We start from the raw sequence: 21,474 nt of genomic DNA, 5'->3' as shown, positions 1-21,474 counted from the left end.
AGAAAACACCACAATATCAGATGCAGTCCTTTCAGTCGCATAAGTCCAGAAGACGTTGGGGCTCTTCCTTCCTCGCCAGAGGTAAGGGTAAAGGGAAAAGAATGCCTGCGACGGCTATTTCCCAAGAGCAGAAGTCCTCCTCGGCTTCTACTAAATCCACCGCATGACGCTGGGGCTCCGCTGAGGGAGTCCGCGCCAGTGGGGGCACATCTTCGACTCTTCAGCCAGGTCTGGGTTCTGTCAGACGTGGATCCTTGGGCGATGAAAATTATATCCCAAGGCTACAAACTGGAATTCGAAGAGGTGCCCCCTCGCCGATTTTTCAAGTCGGCTTTGCCAGCTTCTCCCCCAGAGAGGGAAATAGTTTTAGCTGCAAATCAAAAGCTGTACCAACAGCAAGTGATTATCAGGGTTCCCCTAGTCCAACAGGGAAAAGGGTACTATTCAACCCTGTTTGTGGTCCCGAAACCGGATGGCTCGGTCAGACCCATTCTGAATCTAAAATCCCTAAACCTGTACTTAAAAAAGTTCAAATTCAAGATGGAATCGCTCCGGGCAGTGATCTCCAGCCTGGAGGGGGGGATTTTATGGTGTCACTAGACATATAGGATGCATACCTTCATGTCCCCATATATCCTCCTCATCAGGCGTACCTGAGATTCACTGTACAGGACTGTCATTACCAGTTTCAGACGTTGCCGTTTGGGCTTTCCACGGCCCGAGGATTTTCACCAAGGTAATGGCGGAAATGATGGTGCTCCTGCGCAGGCAGGGGGTCACAATTATCCCGTACTTGGACGATCTCCTGATAAAAGCGAGATCGAGAGATCAATTGCTGGAAAGCGTGTCGCTCTCCTTGAGAGTGCTGCAGCAGCACGGCTGGATTCTAAATCTACCAAAGTCACAGTTGATTCCAACGACTCAGCTATCTTTCTTAGGCATGATTCTGGACACGGAACGGAAGAGGGTTTTTCTCCCAGTGGAAAAAGCCCAGGAACTCCAGAACATGGTCAGAGACCTGCTAAAACCAAATAGAGTGTCAGTCCATCACTGCACTCGAGTACTGGGAAAAATGGTGGCGGCCTACAAGGCCATCCCCTTCGGCAGGTTCATGCGAGGACATTTCAGTGGGACCTTCTGGACAAGTGGTCGGGGTCCCATCTACAAATGCATCAGAAAATAAGCCTGTCCCCCAGGGCCAGGGTGTCTCTCCTGTGGTGGCTGCAGAGTGCTCACCTTTTTGAGGGTCGCAGGTTCGGTATTCAAGACTAGGTTCTGGTGACCATGGATACGAGCCTGCGAGGATGGGGAGCAGTCACACAAGGAAGAAATTTTCAGGGACTATAGTCAAGCCAGGAGGCTTTTCTACACATCAACGTACTGGAATTGAGGGCCATATACAACGGCCTACGACAAGCGGAGAATCTCCTTCGCGACCTACCGGTTCTGATTCAATCAGACAACGTCACAGCCGTGGCTCATGTAAACCGCCAAGGCGGAACACGGAGCAGAGTGGCAATGGCGGAAGCCACCAGGATTTTTTGCTGGGCGGAAAATCACGTAAGCGCTCTGTCAGCTGTCTTCATTCTGGGAGTGGACAACTGGGGAGCAGACTTCCTCAGCAGACACGATCTCCATCCAGGAGAGTGGGGACTTCATCAAGAAGTTTTTGCAGAGATAACAAGTCTTTGGGGACTTCATCAAATAGACATGATGGCGTCACGCCTCAATAAGAAGCTTCGGAGGTATTGTGCCAGGTCAAGGGACCCTCAGGCAGTAGCGGTGGACGCCCTGGTGACACCATGGGTGTTTCAGTCGGTCTATGTGTTCCCTCCTCTTCCGCTCATCTCAAAAATATTGAGAATCATAAGACGAAAAAGAGTGCAGACAATACCCATTGTTCCAGATTGGCCTCGAAGGACCTGGTATTCAGATCTTCAGGAAATGCTCACAGAAGATCCGTGGCCTCTTCCTCTCAGGGAGGACCTGTTGCAGCAGGGGCCCTGCGTATTCCAAGACTTACCGCGGTTACGTCTGACGGCATGGCGGTTGAACACCAAATCCTAGCTGGGAAAGCTATTCCGGAGGAAGTCATCCCTACTCTGATAAAGGCTAGGAAGGAGGTGACGGCGAAACATTATCACCGTATCTGAAAGAAGTATGTATCTTGGTGTGAAGCCAAGAATGCTCCTACGGAAGATTTCCATCTGGGCCTTTTTCTCCACTTTCTACAGACAGGAGTGGATATGGGCCTAAAGTTAGGCTCCATTAAGGTACAGATTTCGGCCCTATCAATTTTCTTTCAGAAGGAATTGGCTTCTCTCCCAGAAGTCCAGACTTTTGTAAAGGGATTGCTGCACATCCAGCCTCCTTTTGTGCCCCCAGTGGCACCATGGGACCTTAACGTGGTGTTACAGTTGCTAAAATCTCACTGGTTTTGAACCTCTTCAAACGGTTGAATTAAAATTTCTCACTTGGAAGGTGGTCATGTTGTTGGCCTTGGCATCTGCAAGGCGGGTGTCCGAATTGGCGGCTTTATCTCACAAAAGCCCCTATCTGATTTTCCATGTGGATAGAGCAGAGTTGAGGACTCGTCCTCAATTTTTGCCTAAGGTGGTTTCATCGTTTCATATGAACCAACCTATTGTGGTACCTGTGGCTACGGGTGACTTGGAGGATTCCAAGTCCCTTGATGTAGTCAGGGCCTTAAAAATTTATGTAGCCAGGACGGCTCGGGTTAGGAAAACAGAGGCACTGTTTGTCTTGTATGCTGCCAACAAGGTTGGCGCTCCTGCTTCTAAGCAGACTATTGCTTGCTGAATCTGTAACACGATTCAGCAGGCTCATTATACGGCTGGATTGCCGTTACCAAATTCGATAAAGGCCCATTCCACTAGGAAGGTGGGCTCTTCTTGGGCGGCTGCCCGAGGCGTCTCGGCATTACAGCTTTGCCGAGCTGCGACTTGGTCGGGTTCAAACACTTTTGTAAAATTCTGCAAGTTTGATACCCTGGCTGATGAGGACCTCGTGTTTGCTCAATCGGTGCTGCAGAGTCATCCGCACTCTCCCGCCCGGTCTGGAGCTTTGGTATAATTCCCATGGTCCTTACGGAGTCCCCAGCATCCTCTAGGACGTAAGAGAAAATAAGATTTTAAACCTACTGGTAAATCTTTTTCTCCTAGTCCGTAGAGGATGCTGGGCGCCCGTCCCAGTGCGGACTTATTTCTGCAAGGCTTGTATGTAGTTATTGCTTACATAAGGGTTATGTTACAGTTAAGATCAGTCTTTGGCTGATGCTGTTTTGTTCATGCTGTTAACTGGTTGCGTATATTCCATGTTATACGGTGTGGATGGTGTGGGCTGGTATGAATCTTGCCCTTAGATTAACAAAAATCCTTTCCTCGTACTGTCCATCTCCTCTGGGCACAGTTCATTAACTGAGGTCTGGGGGAGGGGCATAGAGGGAGGAGCCAGTGCACACCCATCTAAAGTCTTTAGAGTGCCCATGTCTCCTGCGGAGCCCGTCTATACCCCATGGTCCTTACGGAATCCCCAGCATCCTCTACGGACTAGGAGAAAAAGATTTACCGGTAGGTTTAAAATCTTATTTTAACCATCTGTACTGAACCATGGATATACCTAAAACCTGGACCGTTGGTGCTCCTTGCGGAATGATTTTTATAACTAGAATCTGGCTGCTATGGGCAACTGCAACACTTGTCCCCTAGTAGGCTTGCAAAATTCCTTCTGAATAAGGCATTAGTCCTTGAGACATGGGCAGAGATCCAGCATGTATCATACAGCTATGTGCTCACATTCTTTCCTACTCCCATACAGGGCCGGCTCCAGGCCTACTAGTACCCTGAGCGAGAACATGTCAAAGCGCCCCCCCCCCCCCCACACACACACACACACACACACCCACCCCCATGTGCGCGCTCCAGGAAAAGTGGGCGTGGCCTCTGGAAAAGTGGGCGTGGCCTCATAACTTTATATTATTAGACTATAAATACATATATTTTCACACCCCCTCTGCGCACACAATTAGCAGCCTTACACATAACAGCCACAGTAGGGTTCCTTACACACAATGTCTCCAGTATAGTGTCAGATACACATAATGTGCAGTGCCAGGTAGACATGACATGCCCCCCAGCAGTGCCAGCTACACACAATATACCCCCCAGCAGTGCCAGATAGACATGACATGCCCCCCAGCAGTGCCAGCTACACACAATATACCCCCCAGCAGTGCCAGCTACACATGATAGTGTTCACTTTTTAGGGCAGGGTGCTGATCACAGGGAGGGCACATTTTTAAGTTAGGAGGGCAAAATGATGTACATACTGTAATGCTTGGTGCTCATCTACCTACATGGTAAAGCATGGACAGTGCGCGCCGAAGGCGCGCTGCAAAAATTTAGGGGCGTTGCTTCGTGGGAAAGGTACGTGGCCACATAAAAATGGCAATTCGCATTACACCACACAGTAGTGCAGTTAATACACACTGCACCAGGTAGAACCTCCTAGACACTTTGCGCCAGGCAGAGCACGTTAGACACTTTGCGCCAGGCAGAGCACGTTAGACACTTTGCGCCAGGCAGAGCACTGAGACTCGTTGCCTAGCCACAGACGCCTAGCGGGAACACTACATGATATGCTCCCCAGCCGTGCCAGCTACACATGACATGCCCCCAGCAGTGCCAGATACATAAATGCCCCCACAGTGCCAGATACATAAATGCCCCCACAGTGCCAGATATGTCCCCACAGTTCCAGATACATAAATGCCCCTACAGTGCCAGATATGCCCCCACAGTGCAGATATGCCCCCACAGTGCCAGATAAATGCCCCCACAGTGCCAGATATGCCCACACAGTGCCAGATATGCCCCCACAGTGCCAGATACCGAAATGCCCCCACAGTGCCAGATATGCCCCTACAGTGCCAGATATGCCCCTACAGTGCCAGATATGCCCCTACAGTGCCAGATATGCCCCCACAGTGCCAGATACATAAATGCCCCCACAGTGCCAGATACATAAATGCCCCCACAGTGACATAAATGCCCCTACAGTGCCAGATACAGAAATGCCCCCACAGTGCCAGATACAGAAATGCCCCCATAGTGCCAGATACAGAAATGCCCCCACAGTGCCGGATTCAGAAATGCCCCCACAGTGCCAGATATGCCCCCACAGTGCAGATATGCCCCCACAGTGCCAGATAAATGCCCCCACAGTGCCAGATAAATGCCCCCACAGTGCAGATATGCCCCCACAGTGCCAGATATGCCCACACAGTGCCAGATATGCCCCCACAGTGCCAGATACATAAATGCCCCCACAGTGCCAGATATGCCCCTACAGTGCCAGATATGCCCCCACAGTGCCAGATACATAAATGCCCCCACAGTGCCAGATACATAAATGCCCCCACAGTGCCAGAAATGCCCCCACAGTGCCAGATACATAAAAGGCCCCTACAGTGCCAGATACAGAAATGCCCCCACAGTGCCAGATACAAAAATGCCCCCACAATGCCAGATTCAGAAATGCCCCCACAGTGCCAGATAAATGCCCCCACAGTGCCAGATAAATGCCCCCACAGTGCCAGATAAATGCCCCCACAGTGCAGATATGCCCCCACAGTGCCAGATAAATGCCCCCACAGTGCAGATATGCCCCCACAGTGCCAGATACATAAATGCCCCCACAGTGCCAGATATATAAATGCCCCCACAGTGCCAGATATGTCCCCACAGTTCCAGATACATAAATGCCCCTACAGTGCCAGATACAGAAATGCCCCCACAGTGCCAGATATGCCCCCACAGTGCCAGATATGCCCCCACAGTGCCAGATAAATGCCCCCACAGTGCCAGATAAATGCCCCCACAGTGCCAGATATGCCCCCACAGTGCCAGATATGCCCCCACAGTGCCAGATATGCCCCCACAGTGCCAGATACATAAATGCCCCCACAGTGCCAGATATGCCCCTACAGTGCCAGATATGCCCCTACAGTGCCAGATATGCCCCTACAGTGCCAGATACAGAAATGCCCCCACAGTGCCAGATATGCCCCCACAGTGCCAGATAAATGCCCCCACAGTGCAGATATGCACCCCCACAGTGCCAGATAAATGCCCCCACAGTGCCAGATAAATGCCCCCACAGTGCCAGATAAATGCCCCCACAGTCCCATCCATAAATGTGCCTCCCCCTCAAATACCTGCGGCGCTGAGAGGGGGAGGAGTACTGCTGTCCGATGGCGGGCGGGCGAGTGCGGCTCCGGGTCCAGGTGAGGGCGGACGGCCTCCAAGGCGCATGTGTGCGCTATGCGCGCTGCGTGGCGCCGGCGTCTGACGTTAGACACCGGCGCCGTGCAGCGCGCATAGCGCACACAAGAGGTCACAGCCGGGCTGGGCCAACGCTGCACAGGGCCGGCTCCAGCTTCGAATATGGCGGCGCCAGCGCGCGGCGCCCATTAAGGGTGGCGCCCTGCACGGCCGCTCTATTCGAACATGCCTAGACCCGGCCCTGCCCATAGATATCCTTTTACTCACTTGTGACTTTTATTTGGCAACTGAATAATGTAGAATTCAATCAAGACCAACTAGAGTATAATCAACATCTTAATTGCTTCATACAATGCCTAATTTCAGTCCCAATAGTCTGCAGGTTGGCGTGCTGGGCCAGAAGCGGAAATGGTGCTTTGCCTTTATTTAATAAGTGTGTTCAAGCGGAGGTGATTAATATGTCTGTCTTCTGCCTAACTGGCCGCTGACATAAAGCAGAGCTTACTGTGTGTAATCATAACAACTGCAATGTGTGCAGACCTTGTACACAGCACTCACATTTTATGTCAGGCCTGCTGCTTTGTTTAGCTGATCAAGTTAGGAGATTGTGTAGGACCAGGATGTAGGTATGATGTATGGAATTTAGCAAGGCTGACGATGCATTGTCAACAGTATCCACCAGATTTGGGGTTGGGTAAGGGAGACAGAGACTGGCAGTCAGGATGCCAGCGGTCAGAATACAGACACCGGCCTTCCCGGGAATACTTACATTCAGGATTCTGGACAGGTGTCGTGATTCCGGCGGCGGGCTCCTGACCACCACGGCATCCGTACTTCGGGATGCCAACTACATCCCCACCTGGGGGCTGAGCATTTTAGACAAACTAATAAAGATGGTTTTGAAAAGTAAAAAAAAAAAAGTCTCTCAGATTCTATTCCTCCTCATGGTGAATTATTTCATTGTAAAACTCTCTAAAGGCCCGTACACACTGGCCGATATATCGGCCGTTCTCTTGAACAGCTGATATATCGCGGGTTCGTCGGCCAGTGTGTAAGGCCGATACGTCTGTGAACTTCGTCGTTCACAGACGTATCGCGTCGGCCCCGCAGCACAGCCGACGGCCAATATATCTACCGATATATTGGCACGTCGCTGTGTGTGTGCCCGCCCGTACACATGCTGCGGAGGCCGGCGGTGATTGACAGCTGAACTGGGCGGGCGTGTGTACATGCCCGCCCAGTTCATGACGTCAGTCCCCGATGGATCAGCCAGTGTGTATGCTCAACACACTGCCCGATCCGTCCATAGATATATCTGTTTAACTGGCGCCTGTCTCTGTGTGTTACGGCAGATATATTCCAGTGTGTACCCATCTTAAGATGTTGGGCCTGTATAAATCAAGTGGGGCTTTACAATATCAAGTACAAAATCCAGTTTTTCCTTAGTTTAAACATGAGAATCATACTGTTTGCTCAGAGAAAAGAAGCTGCTCCCTGAAATCCATATTTCTGTGTAAGTTCGTCACTGACTTGGATCAATAACCAGCCTGTGCTGTTAGTTACAGGATATTGCAGCAGGCTTCCTTATTTAATGACATAGGCCCCCATTTATCAAGCCTTGGAGGGTGATAAATAGCACGGTGATAAAGTACCAACCAATCAGCTCCTAACTTCCATGTCACAGGCTGTGTTCGAAAGATTACAGCTAGGAGCTGATTGGTTGGTACTTTATCACCGTGATATTTACCACTCTCCAAGACTTGATAAATCTGGGCCTTTATCTGCTTACATGCAAAAAACCCAAAACACAGCATCTCCAGAAGAGTGGGCACTACTCCTGCATCCTGCCCACTTCCTAGTGAGGTGGTCAGAATGGGGAGAATAATATTAAGGGAGGGGTTAATTTAAATAAGAACCAACAAAACAAATCCCCTCAGCACACTGCATTGGTCCAGCAAAATAGACTTGCATCCTACATGATAATAGAATGCAGAGGACTCCATTACATACATTTGCAATCATACAGTATAGTAAGCCACCCTCTGAGTCAAGGCATCCCTGCTCTGGTATTCCTGCAGTACATAATAATAGCCCCACTCTAAGTCATATATTGATGTGTTTCTATATTGAATCAACTCACCTGGATGGCATCCCTAGATCCTCCAATATGGCACAGTAAGGATCAGCATACCCCCAAGCTACTGATCGCGCTTGCTGACCTTTTTAAGCACCCTGTGTCATTGGGCCTTCAGTCCCCCTGATCAAAGTCGTGTTATCCCCAGGCACCATACGGGAGATTGACCCATTCTTTCAGAAGTCCGTGAGAAACACCCCCCCCCCCCCCAAATTTGTGAAACTAGGCAAGAATGCATAGCACTGGCTTTGGGATTGGGGCATTATACTGAGGGGCACGCATTTTGGCCCCCCTCAGTATCTCATCAACCCTAAGCACAGTACCATCCAACGTTACACAGGTCATCATGGCAGTTTCCTGTCAGTAGCTGTAAAGTAAGTCTGTATTGCTTTCATACAGACGCCTCATTCATACACTTTGAATGTAATCATTTTAATTTAGGTTGTGTACAGATAGATATAGACCCCTTCCCTCCCCTCAGGATCTTTGAAATTAGTGACATGTAAGAATAAAATGACACGCAGTTTATTGTAAGGTTATCAACCTATAGCATCAGATAGAAAGTTCCCTGCTGTGAGGATAAATCTGGTCTGTATTACCCTTGGATCTGTATGTTGACGGTTGCATTGTCTTGTCACCTTGTGTATCACACAGACAAGAAGAAAGGACAGGCAGCGGCCTTCTACCCAGTGGATGATAACCTCTCTATGGGCGAGATAGAACATCCTATCTCTAACCGAACCATGGCACCCGTGGGGCAGGGCAGCACAGAGATGGCACTGATCAGCAATGTCTTGGCGGCATACTCCTTTATCACAGGTATGTAACACACAGAGACAGGCGCCAGTTAAACAGAGACAGGATGACCTGCACGGATTTGGTCAGCTAGTTAGTCATTGAGGTTAGCCGGTGACCCTTTCAACGCCACTCCTTGCCTTAGTGATATCACTGGTTCCTAGTGACTTTATAGGCTGCCTCTACGCAAATACTAGTTCATCTCACAAAATGGCCGTCACCACAGTGTGTAGGATTCTTCAGGCTAATGTCTTAGGATGGTTTAATTAAAGGACTGTGCCATTGTTGGCATTTAAGTCCCGGGGGTGGTTTTGCAGTCTCTGTGTGGGCCCCTTCCTTTCTAGCAGTGCAGTAGTGGCTTTGTGCCAGAGTCTACTGCACAGGTCTCCGGAAACATGGCACCCGCGCTATGTTCCTGGAGACTTCTCTACTGTGCATATACAAATCTCCGGGAAAATGGCCATCAAACCATTTTCACGGTGATTCCTGTCTGCAGCTCCAGCGCCGACGTGGGACTCCGGAGAGGTAAGTGGAATTTTATGGACACAGGGGGCCGTGTGCACTGCATACCCCACACCCATTATAGATACCCCAATGTTAAGTCTGCAATTCATGCTGACTGATATTGTATCCTGTACCCTTTTTCGCACACAGGGAAATTCTGGCTATTATGTGGTTATTACACTATTTTCTGTCTCTCACTGAGCCCTGGAGACTTGATTTCCTCTCACTGACTATCCCTCCATACACAAAGCAGAATCCAGAACAGCAGCTAATGCGCTTTGCCCCATTTGTAACGGTGTGATTACGCGCTGTAATCTCGCATGTGTTGTTATAAGAATCCTCATCTTTTTTCATAGATGAAAGGGCTGCTTTTCTCACTCGGATGTATGTAATAACTTGGTTTGCCGATGAATAATGTCTTCTGGCTGCAGCTCGCTTCCAAAGACTTTTTCTTTCCTCCAAAATATAACTGCAAGTAAAACAAACATCCTTTTACATATTTGAAAATATCTAGCCCTGCAGACTGCGGTTCCGTAGATAGGGTATTATTCACAACAGAAACGGAGTATTCGCTGTCAGGTGGCGGGGACATTCTTAGTGCATTTCAATGCAAGGATTTGTAAATAAAAGATAAAAACACAGGAAATTGTATTATGGCGGATAGCATTCATTTTTCTTATCAGTATGGTTTCATTTACTAAAGAGCCTGGGTTTAATTGCTTGCAGACTTGCACATTATTCATATAGATTATGCTTTTCTTCCAATACTTTTAAGATGACATTTTATTATTATTATAAATAAAAAAAAATGGATTTTATATGGTTCTGGAACTCCCCAGCAAATTCTTCGGATATACACGGTCAAGTCACAATATTATGACCCATACTTGCCTACCCTCCCGGAACAGACGGGAGGTTCCCGAAATTCGGGTGGCGCTCCTGGTCCCCCAGAAAGGTGGGCAAGTGTCCCGCATCTGCCACCAGCCCCGGCATCCCCCTCGGCTGCCCACAATGGAGCACAAGCGGGTGGTCTGAGGGGAACCCGATGATGCAATTCGCGCTGAATCGCGCCATTGTAGCTCCACCCTCACTACCCAGCACCTGTTTACTCGGCACTGTATAGGGGAGGCGGAGCCACGATTATGTATTCGTGCCTCCATGCCCGTTGGACACCCTCCCTTACCGACAGACACGCCTCCATACCGCCGACCAGGCTGCCCCCTCCTGGAGGAGGGGCAGCAATGTCGGCAAATATGTTATGACCACCTCCTACATTTGGCGTCGGCAGCGTGTAGCCCATGAAGTATGTCAGGTGTCGTGTGCTGTCATGGTGGGTATACAAGGTGTGCGATAGGCCGTCTACACACATATCACTCGTTACTGTCGTGGGTAAAAGGGGCGCTTTATCACAGTTTCAAAAAGAATGATTATCGGCTTTCGGGCCAAGGGCGACGGTATTTGTGAAACAGCGCAGTTTGTGACCTGTCCGCTTGCTGCTGCGGTGAAGGTATATCGTGACTGGACAAATGACACCACTGCGAATAATCGGCGTGGAAACTGCAGAGCACCACGTGCCATTGACGTGAAAGGGGAAAATCGGCTACGAAGGTGCGTCAGGTACGACCGACACGCTACAGTGGAGCAGCTCACCATCAATATGTACCTGTGGGCTACCAGACGTGTGTCTAATATGTCAGTTCAGCGAACCCTGCTGCGTATAGGGCTGCGAAGCGTTACTCTGGCTATTAGCTGGTGGTCATAATTATTATTATTATTATTATTACATTTTATTTATAAGGCGCCACATGTGTTTCGCAGCGCCGTACAAAGGACAGTACAGGGGACAAAACATTTCATTACAGTAAATAAATAACAGAAATAGAGTACAGATAACAGAGCACCACACGTTCTCAAGACATAGTACAGCTAAGATGTAAGTATTGAGGTAGTGATCATCGTACTACTAGAAGCTGGTGGTCATAGATGGAGATGAGCCTTTACTAGCAGGATAAAAATGGTCGTTGAGTGGGGGAGAGCTGTGAGTGAAATGTGTTGAGACGAGGGCTTAGATAACAAGAGGAAAGAGGGCCCTGCTCTGAAGAGCTAACAATCTATTGGGGAGGGGCGACAGACAGATGACAAGAGGTGCAGGCAAGCGGGAGGTAGCCTGATGGCAGTATGCAAGCAAAGCTGAGATGTTCACGGCATGAGGCAGGGGGTGGTGTAATAATGTGCCTTGACCGTGTAATTTACAGCGGGAGATATGTACAGATGCACGTATCTTAAAATATAGGTTAAAAAAGTGACCAAACTGATGTATCACACATAAATGGGCCATCGGAACGGTCAAACGTATATTGGGACCAGAGCGTTACGATGTCAATGATAGGTCAGAAATAGCAATTCTGCACATAGAACTGTGCCCATACCGTCATTACCACAGTGACTCTGAAAATAAATAGCAATAATACAATAATTGCTGCCGGTCCTTTTGGCACGGCTGACGGAAGCGCCCGCACCTGCTGCTCTGTTACTGCTGGCCATTAGGAGGCCTGCACAGCTGTCCTCCTCCTATAAATACTGGAGCATTCCTGCACCAGCGGCCAGTCCCCCGGTTACTAGCCGGAGATGGTGAATGGATTTATTTATATGTCTCAGCATTACAAGTTACAAGCAGACGTCAACATGGTCAGACACCAGCAGCTGTTGTGTAGGAGTCTGGACATGAGAACAGATATCTGAGTAACCCGTGTTGTAACTAATATCACCTGAGGATCTCAATAGGCTCGTCTGTCACATATGGGACTTCTGTCTTAGCTATGCTTGCCTGCAATTCAGTACATTTCATCTATAACATTAGAGCAACTACATCTTTCTAGCTAATTCTACACCATCTAGAGTCACATTATTATGACCATCTGCTACCAGGGGCGCCGACAGCCTCGCCGGGCCCCAATAATGGGGGTGGAGGGGGTGAGCCTGCGGCCGCACATGCTGCACCAGGGGGCGCTATGCAGCGAATGTCGGCCCGGTATCAGCTGCAGTGGCGGAGGAGGAGGAAGTGGCAGCAGGATGGGTGTGATCAGGACGTGATCCCTCCCCCCGCACATAACACAAGGGGAGAGAGGACTGACTGACTTCCGCCTCTCTTCCCAGCACAGCATACAGCAGTGTGGGCCGTGTGCTGTGCTGGGGAGAGAGGCTACTGCTGCAGCCAGTCCTCTCTCTCCCTTGGGGGGGTGAGGGAGGGGGGGTTAGAGGGACCTGGGCCCTCGTCAGGCCCCACCTGTGGTGCAAGTAGAAAAAATGTCTTACGGGTACTGTGTGTGCAAAAAAATGGGTGTGGCCAAATGTCACATGGGGCGTGGTCAATGAAATTGTGGGCATGATACACATATGGGGGGAGGGGCAGATACACGTATGACCCCAATAGTGCCAGATACACGTATGACCCCAATAGTGCCAGATACACGTTGCCCCACAGTGCCAGATATCTGTGGGGGCAATGTATATCTGGCACTGTGGGGGCAATGTATATCTGGCACTGTGGGGGCATTGTATATCTAGCACTGTGGGGTCCCAGCCAGCCCCACTCTGCGCCCACTGCCGCGGGAGCGTGATGACATCACAATCACGCTCCCTGCACACTGGGAAGGGGAGGAGCAGCAGCGGCAGTAGCAGTACCCAGCCGGCCACAGCAACTGGTGAGCGCTGCGCACATCAACGCTGTGAGCGGCGGCCCGGCGTAGTGGGTACGGCGTACCCGCGGCTAAACTCTTAAGGGTACGCCGTACCCGCCCACTTGCAGCACTGGGCCCCAATGACTCCTACGTGTGACGTCATCTCATGCTGTACGTCACGTGTCGTTGGTGGGTATATAAGGTGTGCGATAGGCTGTCCGCACACATATCACTTGTTGCTGTCATGGGTAAAAGGGGCAATTTATCAGAGTTGCAAAAAGGGAGGATTATCTGCTGTCGGGCCAAGGGTGGCAGTATTTTTGAAACAGCGCAGTTTGTGACCTGTCCGCGTGTTGCTGCGGTGAAGGTGTATCGTGACTGGACAAATGGCACCACTGCGAATAACCGACGTGGAAACTGCGAAGCACCGTGGTGGTCATTCCGTGTTGATTGCTCGCTAGCAGTTTTTAGCAGCCGTGCAAACGCTATGCCGCCGCCCGCTGGGAGTGTGTTTTAACTTAGCAGAATTGCGAACAGTTGCATCGCAGAGCGGCTACAAAAAATGTTTGTGTCGTTTCAGAGTACCTCAAAATCTACTCAGCGCTTGCGATCACTTCAGACTATTCAGTTCCGGATTTGACATCACAAATCCGCCCGGTGTTCGGCTAGCCACGCCTGCGTTTTTCCACACACTCCCTGAAAACGGTCAGTTGCCACCCAGAAACGCCCACTTCATGTCAATCACTCTGCGGCCACCAGTGCGACTGAAATGCATCGCTAGACCCTGTGCAAAACGACATCATTCGTTGTGCCCGTACGTCGTGCGTGCGTATTGCGCCACATATGCATGCGCAGAACTGACGATTTTTAGCCTGATCGCTGCGCTGTGAACAAATTCAGCTAGTGATCAACTCGGAATGACCCCCGTGTGCGATTAATGTGAGAGGTGAACGTCGGCTATGAAGGTGTGCGAGGGCCGACCGACACACTACAGTGGAGCAGCTTAAAATGCACCTTTGGTCTACTAGACGTGTCTAAAATGACAGCTCAGCCCGTCTAGCCGCTGTCCACGCTGCACACGGCAGTTACTCTGGCTAATAGCTGGTGGTCATAATAATGGGACTCGCCTGTGTATCCTTATGAGATGAAAAGGCTTACCCTAGGGGATACATTTACTAAACAGCAGCTTGCAAAAGTCAGTACTCGGCGTGTTCAACCGGAATATATAAATCAGCAATACCATTTACTACTTTTGCTGTGAAAATACAGCAGAATGGCGGTTTGGCGGTTTATTTGTAAATTTGCATACTGTATAATGCAGTTGAGGATAGGCTGGAAAGTGATTGCATCCTGCTCTGTGGTGTGTGCGGGATAGGACTTGTTGTGGGGTGGGGTTATCCAAGTAATCCCAAAACTATTTTTCTCTGACGTCCTAGTGGATGCTGGGACTTCCGTAAGGACCATGGGGAATAGCGGCTCCGCAGGAGACTGGGCACAAAAAGTAAAAGCTTTAGACTAGCTGGTGTGCACTGGCTCCTCCCCCTATGACCCTCCTCCAAGCCTCAGTTAGATTTTTGTGCCCGAACGAGAAGGGTGCATGCTAGGTGGCTCTCCTGAGCTGCTTAGAAGTAAAAGTTTAAATAGGTTTTTTATTTTCAGTGAGTCCTGCTGGCAACAGGCTCACTGCATCGTGGGACTAAGGGGAGAAGAAGCGAACTCACCTGCGTGCAGAGTGGATTGGGCTTCTTGGCTACTGGACATTAGCTCCAGAGGGACGATCACAGGTTCAGCCTGGATGGGTCCCGGAGCCGCGCCGCCGGCCCCCTTACAGAGCCAGAAGAGCGAAGAGGTCCGGAGAAATCGGCGGCAGAAGACGTTCCTGTCTTCAGATAAGGTAGCGCACAGCACTGCAGCTGTGCGCCATTGCTCTCAGCACACTTCACACTCCGGTCACTGAGGGTGCAGGGCGCTGGGGGGGAGCGCCCTGAGACGCAATAAAACATGTTTAAACCTTATATGGCTTAAGAAATACATCACATATAGCTCCTGGGCTATATGGATGCATTTCACCCCTGCCAGTTTTCCTAAAAAAAAAAAAGCGGGAGAAAAGGCCGCCGTGAAGGGGGCGGAGCCTATCTCCTCAGCACACAAGCGCCATTTTCCCTCACAGTTCCGCTGGAAGGAAGGCTCCCAGACTCTCCCCTGCAGTCCTGCTACAGAATCAGGGTAAAACAAGAGAGGGGGGGCACTATTGGCAGCTAATATAAAACAGCAGCTATAAAGGGAGTAACACTTACATAAGGTTATCCCTGTATATATATAGCGCTCTGGTGTGTGCTGGCAAACTCTCCCTCTGTCTCCCCAAAGGGCTCGTGGGGTCCTGTCCTCTTTCAGAGCATTCCCTGTGGAATTACGTGACAGTGTCAGCACTTTGCAAAAAACTGTTGACGACATGAGACAGCCGGCAAATCAATTAGTGCCTGTTCAGGCGTCTCAGACACCGTCGGGGGCGCTAAAACGCCCGTTACCTCAGATGGTCGACACAGACCCAGACACGGATACTGAATCCAGTGTCGACGGTGAGGAGACAAACGTAATGTCCAGTAGGGCCACACGTTACATGATCACGGCAATGAAGGAGGCATTGAATATTTCTGACACTACAAGTACCACAAAAAAGGGTATTATGTGGGGTGTGAAAAAACTACCAGTAGTTTTTCCTGAATCAGATGAATTAAATGAGGTGTGTGATAAAGCGTGGTTTTCCCCCGATAAAAAACTGCTGATTTCTAATAAATTATTGGCACTATACCCTTTCCCGCCAGAGGTTAGGGCGCGTTGGGAAACACCCCCTAGGGTAGATAAGGCGCTCACACGCTTATCAAAACAAGTGGCGTTACCGTCTCCCGATACGGCCGCCCTTAAGGATCCAGCTGATAGAAGGCTGGAAAATATCCTAAAAGGTATATACACACATACTGGTGTTATACTGCGACCAGCAATCGCATCAGCCTGGATGGGCAGTGCTGGAGTGGCTTGGTCGGATTCCCTGACTGAAAATATTGATACCCTGGATAGGGACAGTATATTATTAACTATAGAGCATTTAAAGGATGCATTACTATATATGCGAGATGCACAGAGGGATATTTGCACCCTGGCATCTAGAGTGAGTGCGATGTCCATTTCTGCCAGAAGAGCGTTATGGACGCGACAGTGGTCAGGTGATGCGGATTCCAAACGACATATGGAAGTATTGCCGTATAAAGGGGAGGAGTTATTTGGGGTCGGTCTATCGGACCTGGTGGCCACAGCAACGGCTGGAAAATCCACCTTTTTACCCCAGGTCACCTCTCAGCAGAAAAAGACACCGTCTTTTCAAACTCAGTCCTTTCGTTCCCATAAGGGCAAGCGGGCAAAAGGCCACTCATTTCTGCCCCAGGGCAGAGGAAGGGGAAAAAGACTGCACCAGGCAGCCTCTTCCCAGGAGCAGAAGCCCTCCCCCGCTTCTGCCAAGTCTTCAGCATGACGCTGGGGCCTTACAAGCGGACTCAGGCACGGTGGGGGGCCGTCTCAAGAATTTCAGCGCGCAGTGGGCTCACTCGCAAGTGGACCCCTGGATCCTGCAGGTAGTATCACAGGGGTACAAATTGGAATTCGAGACGTCTCCCCCTCGCCGGTTCCTGAAGTCTGCTCTACCAACGTCTCCCTCCGACAGGGAGGCGGTAGTGGAAGCTATTCACAAGCTGTATTCCCAGCAGGTGATAATCAAGGTACCCCTCCTACAACAGGGAAAGGGGTATTATTCCACGCTGTTTGTGGTACCGAAGCCGGACGGCTCGGTGAGACCAATTTTAAATCTAAAATCCTTGAACACTTACATAAAAAGGTTCAAATTCAAGATGGAGTCACTCAGAGCAGTGATAGCGAACCTGGAAGAAGGGGACTATATGGTGTCTCTGGACATCAAAGATGCTTATCTCCATGTCCCAATCTACCCTTCTCACCAAGGGTACCTCAGGTTTGTGGTACAAAACTGTCATTATCAGTTTCAGACGCTGCCGTTTGGATTGTCCACGGCACCACGGGTCTTTACCAAGTAATGGCCGAAATGATGATTCTTCTTCGAAGAAAAGGCGTCTTAATTATCCCTTACTTGGACGATCTCCTGATAAGGGCAAGGTCCAGGGAACAGTTAGAGGTCGGAGTAGTACTATCTCAGGTAGTGCTACGTCAGCACGGGTGGATCCTAAATATCCCAAAATCACAGCTGATTCCAACAACACGTCTACTGTTCCTGGGGATGATTCTGGACACAGTCCAGAAAAAGGTGTTTCTCCCGGAGGAGAAGGCCAGGGAGTTATCCGAGCTAGTCAGGAAACTCCTAAAACCAGGCCAAGTGTCAGTGCATCAATGCACGAGAGTCCTGGGAAAAATGGTGGCTTCTTACGAAGCGATTCCATTCGGAAGATTCCATGCAAGAACTTTTCAGTGGGATCTGCTGGACAAATGGTCCGGATCGCATCTTCAGATGCATCAGCGGATAACCCTATCTCCAAGGACAAGGGTGTCTCTCCTGTGGTGGTTACAGAGTGCTCATCTTCTAGAGGGCCGCAGATTCGGCATTCAGGATTGGATGCTGGTGACCACCGATGCCAGCCTGAGAGGCTGGGGAGCAGTCACACAGGGAAGAAATTTCCAGGGCTTGTGGTCAAGCATGGAAACGTCTCTTCACATAAATATCCTGGAACTAAGGGCCATTTACAATGCCCTAAGTCAAGCAAGGCCTCTGCTTCAGGGTCAGTCGGTATTGATCCAATCGGACAACATCACGGCAGTCGCCCACGTCAACAGACAGGGCGGCACAAGAAGCAGGAGGGCAATGGCAGAAGCTGCAAGGATTCTTCGCTGGGCGGAAAATCATGTGGTGGCACTGTCAGCAGTGTTCATTCCGGATATTGCGCCAGGTCAAGGGACCCTCAGGCAATAGCGGTGGACGCTCTGGTAACACCGTGGGTGTACCAGTCGGTGTATGTGTTCCCTCCTCTGCCTCTCATTCCAAAAGTACTGAGAATCATAAGAAGGAGAGGAGTGAAGACTATACTCGTGGCTCCGGATTGGCCAAGAAGAACTTGGTACCCGGAACTGCAAGAGATGCTCACGGAGGACCCGTGGCCTCTACCTCTAAGAAAGGACCTGCTCCAGCAGGGACCTTGTCTGTTCCAAGACTTACCGCGGCTGCGTTTGACGGCATGGCGGTTGAACGCCGGATCCTGATGGAAAAAGGCATTCCAGATGAAGTCATCCCTACCCTGATCAAAGCCAGGAAGGATGTAACTGCGAAACATTATCACCGCATTTGGCGAAAATATGTTTCCTGGTGTGAGGCTAAGAAGGCCCCCACAGAGGAATTTCAACTGGGTCGTTTCCTGCATTTCCTGCAAGCAGGACTGTCTATGGGCCTAAAATTAGGATCCATTAAGGTTCAAATTTCGGCCCTGTCGATCTTCTTCCAGAAAGAACTGGCTTCATTGCCTGAAGTTCAGACGTTTGTCAAGGGGGTACTGCATATACAACCTCCTTTTGTGCCACCAGTGGCACCTTGGGATCTCAATGTAGTTTTAGGGTTCCTAAAATCACATTGGTTTGAACCACTCACCACTGTGGAATTAAAATATCTCACATGGAAGGTGGTCATGCTGTTAGCTCTGGCGTCAGCCAGGCGTGTCTCAGAAATGGCGGCTTTGTCATATAAAAGCCCTTACCTAATTTTTCATTCAGACAGGGCAGAATTGAGGACTCGTCCTCAATTTCTCCCTAAGGTGGTTTCAGCGTTTCACATGAACCAACCTATTGTGGTGCCTGCGGCTACTAGGGACTTGGAGGACTCCAAGTTGTTGGACGTAGTCAGGGCCCTGAAAATATATGTTTCCAGGACGGCTGGAGTCAGAAAATCTGACTCGCTGTTTATCCTGTATGCACCCAACAAGCTGGGTGCTCCTGCTTCTAAGCAGACGATTGCTCGTTGGATTTGTAGTACAATTCAGCTTGCACATTCTGTGGCAGGACTGCCACAGCCAAAATCTGTTAAAGCCCATTCCACAAGAAAAGTGGGCTCATCTTGGGCGGCTGCCCGAGGGGTCTCGGCTTTACAACTTTGCCGAGCAGCTACTTGGTCAGGGGCAAACACGTTTGCAAAATTTTACAAATTCGATACCCTGGCTGAGGAGGACCTGGAGTTCTCTCATTCGGTGCTGCAGAGTCATCCGCACTCTCCCGCCCGTTTGGGAGCTTTGGTATAATCCCCATGGTCCTTACGGAAGTCCCAGCATCCACTAGGACGTCAGAGAAAATAAGAATTTACTTACCGATAATTCTATTTCTCATAGTCCGTAGTGGATGCTGGGCGCCCATCCCAAGTGCGGATTGTCTGCAATACTTGTATATAGTTATTGTTACAAAAAAATCGGGTTGTTTATTGTTGTGAGCCATCTTTTCAGAGGCTCCTACGTTTATCATACTGTTAACTGGGTTCAGATCACAGGTTGTACAGTGTGATTGGTGTGGCTGGTATGAGTCTTACCCGGGATTCAAAATCCTTCCTTATTATGTACGCTCGTCCGGGCACAGTATCCTAACTGAGGCTTGGAGGAGGGTCATAGGGGGAGGAGCCAGTGCACACCAGCTAGTCTAAAGCTTTTACTTTTTGTGCCCAGTCTCCTGCGGAGCCGCTATTCCCCATGGTCCTTACGGAAGTCCCAGCATCCACTACGGACTATGAGAAATAGAATTATCGGTAAGTAAATTCTTATTTTTTGTTTGTTTATTTTTTGGCAAGTTTTTTTTCAGGCTATCTAATTAGCCTCTGTGTTCATGGGAAAATTAATTATATCCGTGAAAAATAACGGACCTACGTATTTTTACAGCTGTGAAAAAAAGGCAACTTGGTGGGCAAAACAAAATCTCTAAGAAGCTCATTGGTGGCGGTAATTTACCGCAGCCAGTAGGATACATGCCTTAGGGGGATATTCAATTAGACCAGAAAAACATAAAATATTTGGTGGTTTGCGTTTTTTTTTGTTTTTTTAGCAATGATTTTTTAGGGCTATTCAATTAGTTGCACCTATTTGTGCACAGAAAATAACTGCATGGTTATCGAAGATTTGGTTTCACTAGCCTCAATCTCTAATCAGGTGCCTGCCATCGTAGCCAAGGCTACCATAGATGGCAGGCAACTATTTGAATGGCTGCCATCAATGGCAAAACTATTCAAACATTGGTGGAAGACCATTGACGGTTTCAGATCATCGATGGTCGATGGCCATCACTACTACATACCTCTTATCCTTCTGGAACTGATGAGGCTGTGTTCTCTTGAATAGTACAGTCCAGAATAGGCCTGACTGCACTGTGTGCATGCATGCGTGGGTACTGTGCACTTTAGCCATGTTTCAGAATAATCTGTGCACAGCGGTGTTGGAGATAAAATACCTCTCAGCAATCCCTTATAGGGCAGTAATGTACACCGAGTTAGCATTGTGCTTCTAACATGATGCTGTGTATTCCCTGGAAGGATAATGAAATTGACACACTCTTTATATTTTGCCCTCCAGGATATCTTTGCAGCTGACTTTAACACTACATAAAAACACATGTGTTTACTTACATGGCTTTCTAAATCTTTGATCACGTTTCCCTATACTGCAGACTGCTTGCTTCTTCTTACAGAGAACAAAGCCTGAGATCACTGCGTTACAGCCTTGCACCACAATGTGTTTAGGCAATAAGTATTGTTTTCTGTCTCATTGTATCTCTCCGCTTACCCTCTTTATGTGTTGCCTCTATTTGTTCTGGTGTGGGTAAGCCGCTCCTAACAGTTTCACATAGTGCTGGGTGTATCAGCACCAGCGCCCTCCAATACTTTTACAGAAGACACAGGGTTGTACATGTAATAACCTGTTAGTTTTAGCCAGGAGATGTCAGAGGTTTCGCCACTAGACTTAAAAGAGGAATTGTAAAAAAAAAATTGCAGAACTGGGTTGCTTTAGCCTTTTGAAAA

At 49.3% G+C, this 21,474-nt stretch overlaps 1 protein-coding gene across 5 annotated transcripts in view; it reads left to right on the top strand.

Moving 5' to 3' along the window:
* LOC134908966 (protein eva-1 homolog C-like) overlaps positions 1–21,474 on the top strand; it is a 600,054-nt gene that overhangs the window by 560,831 nt on the left and 17,749 nt on the right. For all 5 annotated transcript variants that reach the window (XM_063915258.1, XM_063915260.1, XM_063915259.1 and 2 more), the window contains one exon: positions 9,091–9,255. In XM_063915258.1, the coding sequence (XP_063771328.1) occupies positions 9,091–9,255 (165 nt within the window). The remainder of the gene's footprint in view (positions 1–9,090; positions 9,256–21,474) is intronic.

The sequence above is a fragment of the Pseudophryne corroboree genome, chromosome 4, assembly GCF_028390025.1.
Source record: "Pseudophryne corroboree isolate aPseCor3 chromosome 4, aPseCor3.hap2, whole genome shotgun sequence".
Lineage (NCBI taxonomy): Eukaryota > Metazoa > Chordata > Amphibia > Anura > Myobatrachidae > Pseudophryne > Pseudophryne corroboree.
This window is presented reverse-complemented; position numbering and strand designations above follow the sequence as displayed.